We start from the raw sequence: 16,092 nt of genomic DNA, 5'->3' as shown, positions 1-16,092 counted from the left end.
TAAAAAATGTCTATTTAAAAGACACTTTTAATATAAATTTGATTTTATAGAATTATAAAAGGTGTCTCTTGAAGAGACACTTTAACTTAAATTCAAATTTTTTTTAATGTGTGTTACTGATATAAAAATTGTAGAAGGTGTCTCTTGAAGAGACACCTTCAATGTAAATTCAATTTTATGAAATTATGGAAGGTGTCTGTTCAAGATACATCTTTAGTGTAAATTCAATATTTTTTTAACATTTATAGTTGATATGAAAAATATAGAAGGCGTCTCTTTAAGAAATACCTTTCAAAGTGGCAAAAAGTGCCATAGATTTAGAATTATTTTTCAAAGTACCATTTTTTAAGAATTATTTTTTAAAATGGCCGTAAAAGTTAAAAAAGCCCCAATTTGACGATGATTTAATTGTCGCATGGATCAAACAAAGAATATTTTATAAATTGTTGAAAGAAACGTTCTTGGAATTTTTTAAATACAGACAACGGCAACATGCTTTGTGGGAGCGATGGAATCCTCTGTGAACCAAAGATGGATCATCCACTACACCTTCCTCTACTTCACCTTCATCTCTGCAACTCTCTATCTCCTCCAAACCCTAATCTCCCCTCAACTCATCTTAGGCCATCAACCCATCACTCTCAAGACAAATCCTCCTCTCCCTCTCCGCTTCTCCTCCCTTGGCGCCTTCAAAATCCTCCAGGTTCGTCTCCCCTTCCATTCCGTCTCCTGCGGTTAGCTCTTCTCCACTTTCCTTGACTTTCACTCCCCATCTTCGCAGGTGGCCGATATGCATTTCGGAAACGGAGCGGTGACTCGGTGCAGAGACGTGTTGCCGTCGGAGTTCGATGCCTGCTCCGATCTCAACACCACTCGGTTCCTCCGCCGGTTGATTGACGCGGAAAGGCCTGATTTTGTTGCCTTTACAGGTACTTGACCTGTTTGGTTTGGGAGAACAAGGTTTCCCGGAAATTTTCGCTTTGCGAAAATATTAATTGGTATTCCGTTCTCTTACTAGGAGACAACATATTTGGGACAAGCGCTGCTGACGCTGCTGAGTCTCTGTTTAAAGCTTTTAGCCCTGTCATGGAGTCTAGACTTCCTTGGGCTGCAGTTTTGGGAAACCATGACCAGAAATCCACCATGACTCGTGAAGAATTGATGACATTCATCTCCCTTATGGACTATTCACTCTCACAAATCAATCCTCCTGAAGATCCCTCCGATCCTGCCATTGGACGCCTTTTGGGAGATATAGACGGGTTTGGGAATTATAATCTCAGCGTCAATGGTGCTGCAGGTTCCCATCTGGCCAACAGCAGTGTCCTCAATCTCTTCTTTCTGGATAGTGGAGACAGAGCTACCGTTGGGGAACTTCAAACTTATGGATGGATTAAGGAATCACAACTTCGCTGGCTTCGTGGCCTTTCTCAAGGATTTCTTTCGCCTCCAACCGAAACCCCGGCCCTGGCTTTCTTCCACATCCCAGTCCCGGAAGTCCGGCAGTTGTACTTGAAAGAGATTGTGGGTCAGTTTCAGCAGCCTGTATCGTGTTCGATGGTTAACTCTGGAGTCTTACAGAGCTTGGTCTCCATGGGAGATGTAAAGGCTGTGTTTGTAGGCCATGATCACACGAATGACTTCTGTGGGAACTTGGGTGGCATATGGTTTTGTTATGGCGGAGGGTGTGGATACCATGGGTATGGTAGGGCAGGGTGGCCAAGGAGAGCCAGGATCATAGTGGCTGAGCTTGGGAAAGGGGAAAGGGCTTGGATGGCCGTGGAGAGGATCAGGACATGGAAGCGACTGGACGATGAGAAGCTGAGCAAGATCGATGAGCAAGTCTTATGGGACCTCCACCGCCCTCAGTAATCTGCAGGTATTGAAGCTCAGTACTTCACCCAGAACCCAGCAATGTCTGTATTCTGTATATATTCACTGTGTAATCATAAATTCATGATTATTAGAAACCCCAGTGTATGTCTTTTCACTTTTTTTTAATCCAAGGATATGAAAATGGATCTTGCAAAAAGAATTCAATGGTTTATAGGCCAAAGTACTCATAAGTCATCTTGTTCTAGTTGTTGTAAATTTTAATATTTCACATTGCTTGAGGGGAAAAAAATCTCAACACTTGGGACAGGTAGGCCTACTTACCGTTGGTGCACGAACAACAACGTCTTTTCCAGTCAACTTCCTCTAAGTAAACACCAACAAGGTATGCTTGGATGGTTTTTCAGGTACACCCTTTCGAAGTTTAAGTTAATTTCTAAAAGAGATAGACAATAGGCTTTTTATTATGACAGTGTTGTAATATTTTATGTGCCTGTTTAATGCTTTAAATTTCAATAACTAACCTTTGTGAATAACTCGTCCTCCTCTCTTTGAAATAAGGTGTGCTTTTGGTTTTGTAAGTGTTTAAAATAATTTTGTCTTCTCCATATTATTATATCTCTAGAGTCAATAACTTTATATGAGGAGCTACTAAACTCGATCACTTGTTACTTTTCTGTTTTCTATTGAAGTCTATCTTGTAGAGGTACTCAAATTGGATCAATGATCGATTTCTAGGTTTTGTCGTAAACCTAATTAGTTACTTTCAATTATGTAAATCAATAGTTCAAACCACACTCAAAGATAGGACATTTCCCATTTTTATAGGAACTTTTATATAATAAACAATGGTATCTCCAATTGTGTTTAAACTCGAACATCTATATTTATGCATTTATGTTCATGATTTCTCCTGACGTAGCGGTTCGATATCTTTGCCACTCGTGTAATGAATGTGGCCATTGCCCGGGTGACACTTGGCTCATTCAATATCTAGGCCGGAAAGGGGTTGCTAGGGGACCCACACTTACCTAACATGGATGCATGTAAATGGTTCGTGATAATTCAAGCAAGGCCTTTTGATATTTTTGGTGAGAAAAACCTCTTATTTAAGTTTAATAAGAATTTTCATAAGGTTACATGTTTGGTTTTTGAAAATTTTGAGAGGTAATAGGAAAAAAGGAAAGTAGAGATATAATAAAAGAAATAAAATAAAATAAATATATTATTTTTATATGCTACTTAAAATTTATTTAATTTATTTTTTCTTTTTTATGTAAAGATTAAATAATTTAAAAATATATAAAATTTTAATTAAGTTTAATTATATTTTATTTTTTAATATTTTATTTATTAAAATCAATATAAGAAAATAATTTTTCTTAACATTTTTATCTTTTTGTATAATTTTTTGGGAATTAAACACAACCCAAATTTTCTCTCTTTTTATTGAGAAGAAAAAAATTTCAACTTCTAAGAGTTTATTGAAAAAGTAAAAGTAGAAGCAACCAAAATAAAAAATGAAAGTTTATTAATTGTATAATTATTTCTTAAAATAATCCTTAAAAACATGTGAAAAAAAAATTTAAAAATATTTTTTAGTTATCAAATGTGTTTTTTATGTTTTTACTTTGGAAAACAAAAAATTGTTTTAAAAAACAATTTCCAACATGTCCTTATTAAAGTATTTTATTTTGTTTTCATTTGATAAATTATTTTTTGAAAGAATAAAAATAAATAAATAAATAAATTTATTTTATTTTATTTTAAAAAAAATTTAATTTTTTTCGCTCTTTTCCAATCATATATACAGCAAAAGTCACCTCAAATGAAAAAAAAAAAAAAAACTATAAATATTTGAGAATTTTGAAAAGTGGAAGGAGAAATGGCGGCAACCAGCGATGAAGAAATGGAGAGTCTACTCTCCACCTTCGATCAGATCTACAAGGTTATACTTAATTTCTTCTTCTTCTCTCAATCTTCTCCATTTTCGATTCATTCATAATTTGTTTTCCCCTTCTGTTTGTGGTTTTGGTTTCTCAGGACTTCCAAAACGGCGTCGTAGAAGTCCAGCTCCTCAGATCCAACTGCAATGTGGAGATCGAGAAGCGCCAAGCTCTTCAATCCACCTGCGACAGTCTCAAGCAAGGTTGATTCCCTCCTTTTCTGCTTTCACTTGCATTTTTGGCTCTGTTTGGATCCCGAGAAAAGAAAATGGGAGAAAGTTGGAAGTCTCTTTTTCTGTTTTCATTTGCATCACGCCATTCTTCGAACCGAAGAAAAATGTTGAAATTTGCTTTGAAATGGATTTATCTAACTATTTTCTGCATTTTCTCGGCATCCAAACGGGGATAGAGGTCTTGTTTTCTTTTCAGTGCAAAGACGAGAAATGCTAATGGCAGGCAGCAATTACATGAATTGCTTTACTGAACAAAGATAATAAAATTAGCGTAATTTTATTAAGCACTGTGGTTGATTAATGCTTATGTTTATTCGGAGAAACAATTCATGGGATTTAGCATTATTTGGACAAAGAAGCTTCAGCTTGAATTATGAATTGAAGATTTTTTCTTTCTGTTTTTCAATGTTTTGTTTTGTTTTCTCTTTTCCTTTTGTTTTATAGATTCAAATGGAGCCAATAGGAATAAAAAAACTTTGCAACCTATGTTTTCATATCTTTCTGAACTGGGAAACCAAAGCCTCTACTGGATTGACCCTAACACATACAACTGTTTGGTTTCTTTCATAAGAGTTTTTTTTTTCTTTCCATATTCATCTTTTTCCCTTTGAGGAAAAAAATGTGAAACATAATACTAATTCTTATGGTTATGACTATTTCTAATGTTCCTATTTGGTTGCTGAGAAATAGAGGACAAAGATTATAAAATTTTTGAAACCTTATATTCTATGCTTTTTATAAAAAAAAAAGGGGAGAACAAATCACCTTAGAGTTGGTTGAGGATAACTCAATGGAGTTAGGATTTTCATCCTTTATTTTTATTGGAAATTTTTTTGGGTCCTAAGTAATGAAAAATTGAGGTGGATTTTTTTTTAAAATTAATTTATTGGGTCCTGAATGATGAAATCAAGGATTCAAAGTTTTGATTGACTTTAGATTTTCTCAAGAACCAAACAGACCACTAAAACAAGGAAATTCAATGAATTAGTGAGTGTTTTAGTTTGTACTGGCCAGATGGCATAGAGATGCTTTTGCAGTAATTGAAAAGAAGAATTGGCTGAATTACATTTCATTGATGTCAATTGATGTAATTATACAGAAAGTAAACTTCGGTTACACATTAGTCTCTCCTATAATTAAGCTATCACCAATCAGTCTAACTACAATCTAGGAATACAAAGAGGAAACTATTATATACAGAATATATCTTCTTTATATAGAAGATTTGCTAGATTAATTTCCTAACACTCCCCCTCAAGTTGGAGAGTGGATATCTTGTACTCCCAACTTGCGAATCATAGGAGTAAAAACTTCTTTTCCCAGAGCTTTAGTCAAGACATCTGCCAATTGATGTGCAGAGTTCACAAATCTTGTAGCAACGGATCCATCTTGAATCTTATCTCGGATGTAATGACAATCCATTTCAATGTGTTTGGTCCGCTCATGAAAGACTAGGTTTGCTGCAATATGCAATGCAGCTTTGTTGTCGCAGTATAACAATGAAGGCTCTCGATGCAATACTCCCAAATCTCTGAGAAGGTATCTCAGCCAAGTTAACTCACAACAAGCACCTGTCATAGCACGATATTCTGCTTCAGCTGAAGAAAGCGAGACTGTTTTCTGACGTTTAGATCTCCATGAGACTAATGAGGGGCCAAGGAAGACACAGTAACCTGTGGTTGACCTTCTAGTGATTGGACATCCTGCCCAATCTGAATCACAATAGGCTCGCAACCTAAAATCACTGTTTGAGGAGAAGAACAATCCTTGCCCAGGTGCGTTCTTGAGATAGCGCACAACACGAAGTGCTGCCTCCACATGAAGCTTACGAGGCTGATGCATAAACCTGCTTAATACATGCACAGAATATGTAATATCCGGCCTTGAGACAGTAAGATATATCAATCTACCAACCAACCTCCTATAATGACTTGGATCCTTGAGTAAATCACTTTTATCAGACAATTTCAAACCTCGCTCCATAGGAGTATCAATAGGTGCCGCACCTAACAATCCCGCATCCTTAATGATTTCTAAAGCATCCTTACGTTGAGAAATAAAAATCCCATTCTTAGAAGAAGATACTTCAATGCCAAGGAAATACTTCAAATCACCAAGATCCTTAAGACGAAATTGACTATGGAGGAATTTCTTAATTGCAGCAATACTCACAGAATCATTTCCAGTAATCAAAATATCATCAACATATATCAGGAGGGCAGTGAAGGACTTGCCTTGTATTCTGGTGAATAAAGAGTAGTCAGCTCGAGATTGAACATACCCTGCAGCTCGAATAGCTTTCGAGAATTTTGAGAACCACTGTCGAGATGCTTGCTTCAAGCCATATAGTGACTTATGTAATCGACGCACCAAGTTTTCCTCCCCCTGTCTCCGAAGCCCTGGCGGCGGGGACATGTAAATCTCTTCATGAAGATCGCCGTGAAGGAAGGCGTTATTAACATCTAATTGGTGAAGTGACCACCTTCGAGCAGCAGCCAAGGCAAGAAGACAACGAACTGTGATGATTTTGGCAGTGGGAGAGAAGGTATCCTGATAATCGACACCCTCCAATTGTGTAAATCCCTTGGCAACTAATCGTGCTTTGTATCTCTCAATTGATCCATCGGAACGGTGTTTAATCTTATAGACCCACCGACAACCTATTGGCGTCTTCCCTGTCGGAAGAGATGTGAGAGTCCAAGTACCATTGGCCTGGAGAGCCTGCAATTCGGATCGCATCGCCTCTTGCCATTCAGGATGGATAGCGGCTTCAGAATAACTTTTGGGTTCTGTGACTTGACTGATCTGGGCAATAAAAGAGCAATGTGCAGGCTTGTAGCGGTGATATGAAACATAATTGGCCAAAGGATAACGTGTACCTTTAGTCAGACTTGGAAACAAGGAAGGAGATTGGTCGGAGCAAGCGTGCGTGATGTGAGAGCATACATAATCCTGTAGTTTCGCCAATGGATTATGGGAGCGGTTGGAGCGACGAAGGGTCTCGGTTGGGGCTGGTTGTGGCGGGCCAAGGAGAGATGGGGATGGGTCGGGAGATTGGATGAAGATAGAAGCAAGGACGGTGATGAAGGAAGGGAGGAGGTAGTTGGCAAGAGTGTCTCGACAGACGGGGAAGGAGGCGTTGGGATTTCCAGCAGAGGTGAAGGAGCATGCTTGGGGCGGTGAGTGTATGTTTTGAGGAGAGCTGGAGTTGGATTCGCAGTGGGCTGCTCATCAGGGAGGGAGGGGAGATCAGAAATTGTGGATGAAGAGATGGGTGTGACGGAATTGAGTGTGTCTGAATTGGGTGCGAAAGAAGAAGAGGGAGCAGAGTCTGTGGTGGGAGGAAGGATAAGGCGAGAAGGATTAGTGACGTGAGAGGGAGTTGGGTCATGAATTGGAGCAGGAATTGGGCCTGAAGAGTAGCCCAAATTAGAAGTAGGAAGGACAGACTCGAAGGAAGCATAAGGAAAGCGATTTTCGTGAAAACGTACATCCCTGCTGGTGAATATTTTTCTGGTGGAGAGATTGAACAATTTGTATGCTTTTTGTCCAACGGGATAACCAATGAAGATACAGGCGATGGCACGGTGATCGAATTTGTGAGAGACATGGACATTGGTAGCATAAGCGAGACAACCAAACACACGGAGGTAAGAGTACGTAGGTGGTTTCAAGTAAAGGCGTTCGAATGGTGTTTTGAAGGAGAGAACGGGTGAAGGTAAGCGGTTGATGATATGGACGGCGGTGAGTGCATATTCTCCCCAAAATTGAGTAGGGAGTTGAGCTTGAAATTTCAAGGCTCGTGCAACTTGTAAAATGTGGCGGTGTTTGCGTTCCACCACCCCATTTTGTTGGGGCGTGTAAACACAAGAGTGTTGGAAAAGAACACCGTTATCTTTGAAAAAAGATTGGAGTGAAAGGAATTCTCCACCATTGTCACTTCGAAAAATTTTGATATGAGATGCAAATTGAGTGGAAACATAACTAAAGAAATGTTTGATAAGAGGTTGTGCTTCATCTTTGTGTTTCATCAGAAAAATCCAAGTGAAGCGCTTGTAATCATCAACAATAGTAAGGAAATAATGTGCACCAGAAAGTGAAGAATGTTTATAACGACCCCAAATGTCACAATGAATAAGATCAAATGGTTTTTCGGATGAAATTTCACTAGTACCAAAAGGTAAACGATGTTGCTTTGCCAAAGGACAAATAGGGCAATCATTATTAGACTGAATTGAAAAATTTAAAAAGTTCTTAGCAATGAAACTCAGACGAGAATGGGAAACATGCCCTAAACGGCTATGCCAGAGATCAGTAGATGAAGTGGTGAGGTTGCAGGTTGGTTGACGATTTGGTGATGAGTAAGAATTGGTCTCGGTTTTATTTGTCGTTAACGCCGCTAGGTAATACAATCCATCACGTTGCTTACCCAAACCAATCATCCTCCTCGTAGCCAGATCCTGCAAAACACACCAATGAGGGAAAAATGTTACCGAACAATTCAGGCCTCTTGTTAGACGACTAACTGACATTAAATCGACTTTGAATGTAGGTACACATAATACATCACGCAGATAATAAACAGAGTTTAGCGGCAAGGACCCCTTGGCAACAATGTTAGCCTTTTCTCCACTAGGTAACAATACTGGAGGCAATGAAATATTTTTATCTTTATGCAAGAACAGCTTTGGAGATGAAGAGATATGGTCTGTTGCGCCGCTGTCGATGATCCAGTGGTGTGAAGAAATTTTAAACAAACCTGGTTTTGCTACAGCTGCATTTGCTTGAGAACTTGTACCTCCATCTTTGTCATTCAGAAGGGACAGGAGCTGTTGAAGTTATGCTTCTGTGATTCCAGTCAACACCGACTTCCCACCATCTTTGTTTGCACCATCAGAAACTTGATTAGCCACAGAAGTATTCTTGTGGCGGTTAAAATTGGAACCTGTTCTTGCCTTTGGGTGTCTTGGAGGATATCCGTGCAGCTGATAACACTTCTCGACAAAGTGTCCCATTTCCCCACAATAGGTGCACTGAGGTCGCCCTCTGGAAGATCCTGAACGACGTTTGTCTTGATCAAATCGTCGTGAATCTTGTGAACCGCTGTAGAAGCGGTCTGAACGATCTGACCTTGCGTTCCCAGCAGAGTTGTTCTTCATTTGATTGCTCCTTACGGCCATGGCAGCGCTGGAGTTAGACTCTGCAGCTGTGTGTGTCGCACTAAGAAGCCTCTGTTTTTCTTCTTGGCACACAGAGGAATATGCTTGACGGACAGAGGGAAGAGGATTCATGAGAAGTATCTGCCCATGAATTGCACTGTAGGATTCATTCAACCCCATTAGAAATTGCATCAATCTTTGTTGATCCTGCTGTGCCCCGCTTGACGCATCATTGTACGAGGCCAGTTCATCCCACAAGCTCTTGAATTTTGTGTAGTAAACCGAGATAGAAAGCTGCTCTTGTCGATGGTAGGCAATTTCTCGCTGGATCTCAAATATGCGAGGTGCATTGCTTTGAGAGAATCGCTCACAAAGATCTTCCCAAACCTCATGAGCGGTTGCATAATAGATTACAGAATCTGAAATTTCAGGATTGAGAGTGTTGACGATCCAGGAATGCACCATATCATTGCAACGTGACCAAGTTGCATAGTCATCAGGATTAGTTTCTTCCGAAGGCGCCTTGATGGTGCCATTGACAAAACCCAATTTGTTCTTGGCATTTAAAGCCAAGGTCATGGCTCTGCGCCAAGCTGAGTAGTTATCTCCATTCAGAGGTTTGGAAATCAAAACCAAACCTGGATGATTTGAGTGATGAGTGAAATAAGGATTTGAGAGATCAGACTTTGATGCATCTGATGGAAGGACAGAGGAATTAACTTGTTTTTCTGTCTTTGATGAGTCTGGTTTTGATATTCCAGAAGAAGTAGGATTCCTTTCATCAACCATGGTGGCCAAAGGATGAGAGATTGCTGCACGAGAAAGTAGAGTGCGGCCACAATAGAGTTCAGGATTTTAGTCCCTGCTCTGATACCATGAAAAGAAGAATTGGCTGAATTACATTTCATTGATGTCAATTGATGTAATTATACAGAAAGTAAACTTCGGTTACACATTAGTCTCTCCTATAATTAAGCTATCACCAATCAGTCTAACTACAATCTAGGAATACAAAGGGGAAACTATTATATACAGAATATATCTTCTTTATATAGAAGATTTGCTAGATTAATTTCCTAACAGTAATCATCAAGCTATAATGTTCAAGGAGAAAAGAGGAGAAGTACCAGTCTTCCCATGATACACTAGTGTCTAGAATTTTGCTCATCAAGCTCTAATAATGAAACATGAGAAGACTAGAAAAATACAAGTCTTCTGAAATTTTATTCAATATACATGTGAGAATTTGGCCATAACCAGTGGAAGAAGAAAGGTACAACTTAGGGAAGGAGTAGGGTTTTATTTTGGTTGGCACTTGCAGTTTTACTTTTATTTTTCTGATACAGCTTTCTTGATATCATTGCTAAAATCAATTATTTGGCACAATCCTTGGTGCAGTGATGATCCCTTAAAGCACCATTTTCTGGAGCTTTTCAATAAATTGGTCCAGAAAGATTCTTGATTGGCAAACTTTTGGGATGGGAATTGTTGGAATCCTAGATTCAGAAGGTACTTCTCAGATAGGAAGTTGTCAGCCATGGAATCTCGGCAGCTTTTAAATCCTTTTATCAGTGGCAACCAATGTGTAGGACACGTTGATTTGGAAGATTGAAAGAAAGGGTTTATTCTCCATCAGCTCATATCACTTGACCCTTGTCTCAAAGGAGCCCCATTCCTTTCCTGCCAAGCTGATTGGAACTTGAGAGTGCCTTCTAAGGTGTGGGAAGCAGCATGAGACAAAATCTTGACCATAGATCAACTTATGAAGTGAGGATTGAGCTTGGTTAACAGGTCTTATCTCTATGAAGATGATATGGAGTTTCACTGCAAATGGACCTCTGAGTTGTGATCTTTGGTCTAGTCACTTTTTGGTGTATCTTGGGTGTTTCCCCTATCAATTAGGAAAGTCCTTAGTTAGCATGGCTCTCATGTTGGAACCAAACACAAGGATGTTTGGAGGATGATCCTTCTCTGGTTTTTTTTAATCACTTGGAAAGAGTGCAATAAAAGAACATTCATAGTTGTGGAGCGTTGATCCTAAAGTCTTTATGTTTGTGGTTAGGTGGGCATTTGCATTCTCATTTGTTGCATTCTTTATTTTTGGGAGTTGGTTAGTTTAGCTCTGTTTTTTTGGTGTTTTGGGCATTTCGTATATACATCGTGTGTATTTGGGTTGCACCCCCTCTTTTGTTACGTGCCTCTTAATTCATTCTTTTTATTTGCTTATAAAAAAGAATCAAGGGTTTTCAAACTTCCAGAAGACTTACGATTTTGAAAAAGTTGTAGTTTCCACGATTTGCATTGAGCTTTTGGTTGTAGACATCACTCTCTTTTATTTCATAGATCAACCTTTCTTTACAAGGGTGTGTTCTTTTATGTTGTTGTCTAGTTGGGAACAACATGAGATTTACAACTCATTAAGATGAGAAAATATTATGATATTGGGAGAATCGACTGTTTTGTTAATTTACTTGAGTTCCATTCACAATATTTGATGCTGTTTTTCTGTTTACCAGAGCATCTTTTGTTGCTTAGAGTTGAACTGATGGCTTTTTACACTGTGACTTGGGAAACCAGAAATCTTCTATGTGCTCTTTTGGATGACATTTTGTTGTTTTCTTTCTTTTCTTTCAAGTCTATTCTTTTCTACTTAATCTTGTATCTTTTGATTCTAAATTGATATAGAGTATATTGTGACATGCAGATAATGAGCGACTTAGAAAACTATATACAGAATCCTTATACAAACTGGCTGAGCAGGTGAGGATTCCTTTTGAACTATTGAAAATGGGCTCTATTCAAGTTTCATCCCGAAATTTAGATGAGAATTGAGTGAATAATGAGAGAATGAAATTAATAGTCTTTTGGCTAACCATATATGGCTGTATTCTGATTTTCTTCAATCATGTTAATCATTTCCATGAGATAACAGCTTGAACGTCGTACCAAATGCCAAAGTTTGAAAGAGGAACTGAAACGAGTCAATGATGAGCATCTCAGTAAAGAAGATGTACGTTACTTTCTAAAGTACTTCCCAAGGAAGGAATCTGTGTGGGTATTTTTCTAAGTAAATACTTCACTTAGAATGGGGCATAGATTATTTAATATCTGTATTGCACTATGATATCCACATACACCCACAACCACATGCATGCCAACACATGCATACAGAAAGAATGAAAAACAATCCTAGCATAATTCTTGATTAGAGAATATTATGTGATGGAGGCGAAAGGCTGTAAGTTCATGATTTCATTTATTATGAAGTACGCATCATGTAATACTGTTATAAAATAGAAGTTGAAAACTGCAAGCAGGAACATAGGAAGGCTATTGAAATGCTTCAACAAAATCATGCAATAAAGGTTGGGGATCTAGAGAATCAGATCAGGTGAGTTTCCTATAAGAACAGATATGGTGCTCAATTATATTTGTTTGTTTTTCTCAGGATTGAAATTTAGATTCTGTTAGATGCTTGCTACTTCAAATAGCTGCAAATGAAGCAACCATAAATCACCTCCATAAAGACTCAGCAGCACATAAGACCCATATACAAGCTCTAATGAACAGGTTGGAGCAAGTTCAGTTTGATGTGGAGTCAAAATGTGAGATCCTAAAGAACTTATGTTGACTTGTTTGAACCAACAACTATTTATTCTGTTCGAACATATGGATAAGTTTGCTGATATTTTGTGACAGATCGTCAAGAGATTCAGGATTTAAAGGATTGCCTTATGGTTGAACAGGAGGAGAGAAATGTTTTGACTAAGAAGCTCCAAAATTTGGAAAAGGAATGTGAGTGTGTAATCACTTTTTCTCATTTTCAATCCTTCTCATGATGCTTATTTGGATATAGAAACCTTTGTTTCCCCTTATTTTATTTATTTGTTTGTTTTTACGGGTCTAAACTGAATGCATTATTTAATTAAAAATATGTAATAATGAATGTCAAAACTCTGAAAATTGCAGTGCTGATTAGCAGAACAAAGCTGGTTGAACAGCAACGGGATTTGGCTTCAAATCGACATGTTGATACACTGAAGCAGAAGATCATGAAATTAAGGAAAGAGAACGAGGTGTTAAAAAGGAAGGTACATGATGCAAAAGAGGGCTAGAGCGTTTTGCTTTGCTTGGAGTGGAGTACTAGGGTATGTTGCTTTGTGACTTTGCCATTGTGCTTGCAGACTTGATTCTGTATAAGCAGTAAGTGCAATAGACCACAACCAAACATTCCAGAATCTTAACCCAAGAATTTAAATGTTGGCTGGATCAGTTAGAATTCATCTGTTGGGAAACTTAGAAAAAGCATGCTGTGTAAAATGATACCAACTTCACCAGCATATAACCACAACTTTCAAATGTAGGTTTACTATTAGATGCAGCAGTCCTTCCTTTACTTCTCCCACGTGAAGAATTAATATGTGGAATCTCATATCTCCTCAGTCTTGTTATGTATAGCAATCATATAATACTCTTGTATGATAATTTTAAAGCGTTACTCTTAAAACATTTGAAGTTTTGTATATGGCCAACTTTTAGATTACAGGGAAATGACATTACATTTCATGCGAAACATCATTTGGTAAGCATTTAGAAGGTTAGAGTCTCATGACTATCAGGACATGGTTAGCCGATACAAGCATCACAAAACTGCATTCCATCTTTCCAATCTAGCTAACCAAACTTTCACTGGAGTATATTTGATTTCAGATGAAAGGGATTTACTCATTACTATACATCCCATGGAAACAGATGCAACCCATTTTTGTATTCTATAGAGCTTTCATAATGTCTATTGATCCCTATTTAGCATTTTGAATTTTGCTAAAAGTGTGCTTCTGTGTTCAAACCAAACATGCCAAATTCTATACATCTTGGAAAATAGTGATAGTTTAAGATCTTGTATCATGGAACTATCTAAGGGGTTGAATATTTGGTCCTTTTTTATTTGACCCAAAGATTACAAATTTTTATTTTTATGGATTCCTTAATTAGATTGACAATTATTAATTAACCAAAGGATTCCAATCACAAGAGTACATAATCGATTTATGTTGAAAACCACTCACAAAGCCTTCTAGAGACTTTGCAGATTTAACAATTACGACATCAGAGATCACAAAGTAATAATCCACTAACTATGAAGAAATAAGTACATAGATTTACCCGATAGTTGCTTCCTTTAAACTTATACTACCAACTATCACATCAGTAATACAATATCTCTATACTTCTTATTGGATTCTTTAACACTTAGAGAGAATGAGGTCTTGCTACCTCGAACTCAAGAATGAAGGATTTTTCTTTTTGAGAGTATTGAGTTAAGTGTGGTGATAATGATGTAATGCTTAGGCCCCTTGAAGTGAGAAAAAAATTCTCACAAGAGGTAAATTTATATAGGAAAAACCTTTGTGGATTTTGACACAATTTAGAAATCTTATCAAAAAATGGATTATGAAACTTGGGAAAAATTTGAAACTGTAGAAAACTATAGAAACTTGGCTAGCTAGGGATCAATCGTCACAACATTATCCAAGGGCGCTTGAGCTACTCTAAAGAACGCTTGAACGCACCTTCCCAATTTTTTTTTTTTTTTTTAATTTTATTTTCCAAAAAAAAATATATTTTTTCTAATTTTCAAATGCCCAATTTCCTATGTTCCTTTTATAGATTTTTAATTAATTTTTTTAATTAATTAATTTCAAGGATATATATTGATTTACTATTTAATTTAAATGATTCAATTTGCAAACCCAATTTGATCATAGTCCTGCCATGTATCTATTTAACTTGCCCACATGTTGATCTTATAAAGCACAATATAAAACTCCCTTGAATCATTTATATAAAATTTCTAAAAGTAAATTTGGTTTTATTTTGCATAAGAAATTAAATTTGTGTATTAGGAGAAATGAGGAAAATATACTTTTTCTATTAAGATTTAAAAAAAAAATCACTTTTTCTATTAAGACAAAATTATCTTAAATTTTAAAGCAACTTTAAATTTAGAGTAAGAAAAACAGACAACCCTAGGGAGAAAAAAAAGTTTATATATTGCAGTTATAATAATTTCATGAAGGATTTAAACATTCATAGCTATATTCAATAAGATCTCTTCACTAAACAATGCTAAAAAATATTGTTCTAAACATGAATCTCCTACTCATCACCAAATACCTACCAAATCTACCCAACTTCCAAGTTACAATTTGGCTTCTACACTCTTAACTTCAAGATAAGATATAGATAGTATCAATGTCAACTCTATTTAGCTTACTAGATATCAAAATATTATCTAATATGGATTAGAAGGGTTGACTTAGCAACATTAAACAGGTTTGAGTTGTCTAAATATGGCATATGGGTAGTTAAAAAATGCCTAACTCCTTGACAGTATGATCTCCATTGTCCATATGTTCCTAAATTCTTCTGACTCATGGTGCAGCACTTACACCGACCATATATAATAAAACTCAAAAGGCTGCCAAAATTAGTAGTAAATGTGCTTCACTTCTCACATCTTTAACTTCTCTGAAAATCTTAATGAAAATGCAGAAGCAGCCTGCCACATCTCTTAATTTCTCTTGCATTTTCGCATTAACTTGTCTGAAATAATTGGCCAAAACCCTCTTCACACTATGCAGTATCAAATCATACAATTTCTCATGTCAACACTCACTATAAATGTCCCTGTATGGCTTCCTTTGAACCTGCAAATTAGTTGCTCAAATGGCTTGTTTTTGGTCACCACATACATGGCCTTTGTTGCTAATTCTATTCCTATGTTTCTCCGCTTCTTATAAACTGGTAGAATCCATCCGCCCGTATCCTTATACGCCTTTCCCGACTTACTGCACCGTTGACCCTATCACCGGCGTATGCAGGTACCCAGAACCTGTCCCAAACTGTCCATTCATTGAC

At 37.2% G+C, this 16,092-nt stretch overlaps 2 protein-coding genes across 2 annotated transcripts; both read left to right on the top strand.

The window, feature by feature from the left end:
- Nucleotides 1-461: 461 nt before the first annotated feature.
- On the top strand, nt 462-2,066 carry LOC100254779 (probable inactive purple acid phosphatase 28). Its single transcript, XM_002263550.5, has 3 exons — nt 462-703; nt 782-929; nt 1,019-2,066. Exons 1-3 carry the CDS (start codon nt 509-511, stop codon nt 1,870-1,872), a joined length of 1,197 nt encoding a protein of 398 aa, XP_002263586.1. The 5' UTR covers nt 462-508; the 3' UTR covers nt 1,873-2,066.
- Nucleotides 2,067-3,568: 1,502 nt separating this feature from the next.
- Nucleotides 3,569-13,714, top strand: LOC100853430 (protein At-4/1). The gene is made up of 8 exons (XM_010658596.3): nt 3,569-3,781; nt 3,877-3,982; nt 11,876-11,931; nt 12,104-12,181; nt 12,489-12,562; nt 12,643-12,776; nt 12,871-12,966; nt 13,141-13,714. Exons 1-8 carry the CDS (start codon nt 3,719-3,721, stop codon nt 13,284-13,286), a joined length of 753 nt encoding a protein of 250 aa, XP_010656898.1. The 5' UTR covers nt 3,569-3,718; the 3' UTR covers nt 13,287-13,714.
- The last annotated feature ends 2,378 nt before the right edge of the window (nt 13,715-16,092 follow it).

The sequence above is a fragment of the Vitis vinifera genome, chromosome 11 (genome assembly GCF_030704535.1).
Source record: "Vitis vinifera cultivar Pinot Noir 40024 chromosome 11, ASM3070453v1".
In the NCBI taxonomy this organism is placed as follows: Eukaryota; Viridiplantae; Streptophyta; class Magnoliopsida; order Vitales; family Vitaceae; genus Vitis; species Vitis vinifera.
Note: the sequence above shows the minus strand (reverse complement) of the source record. Positions and strands in the feature narration are given on the sequence as shown.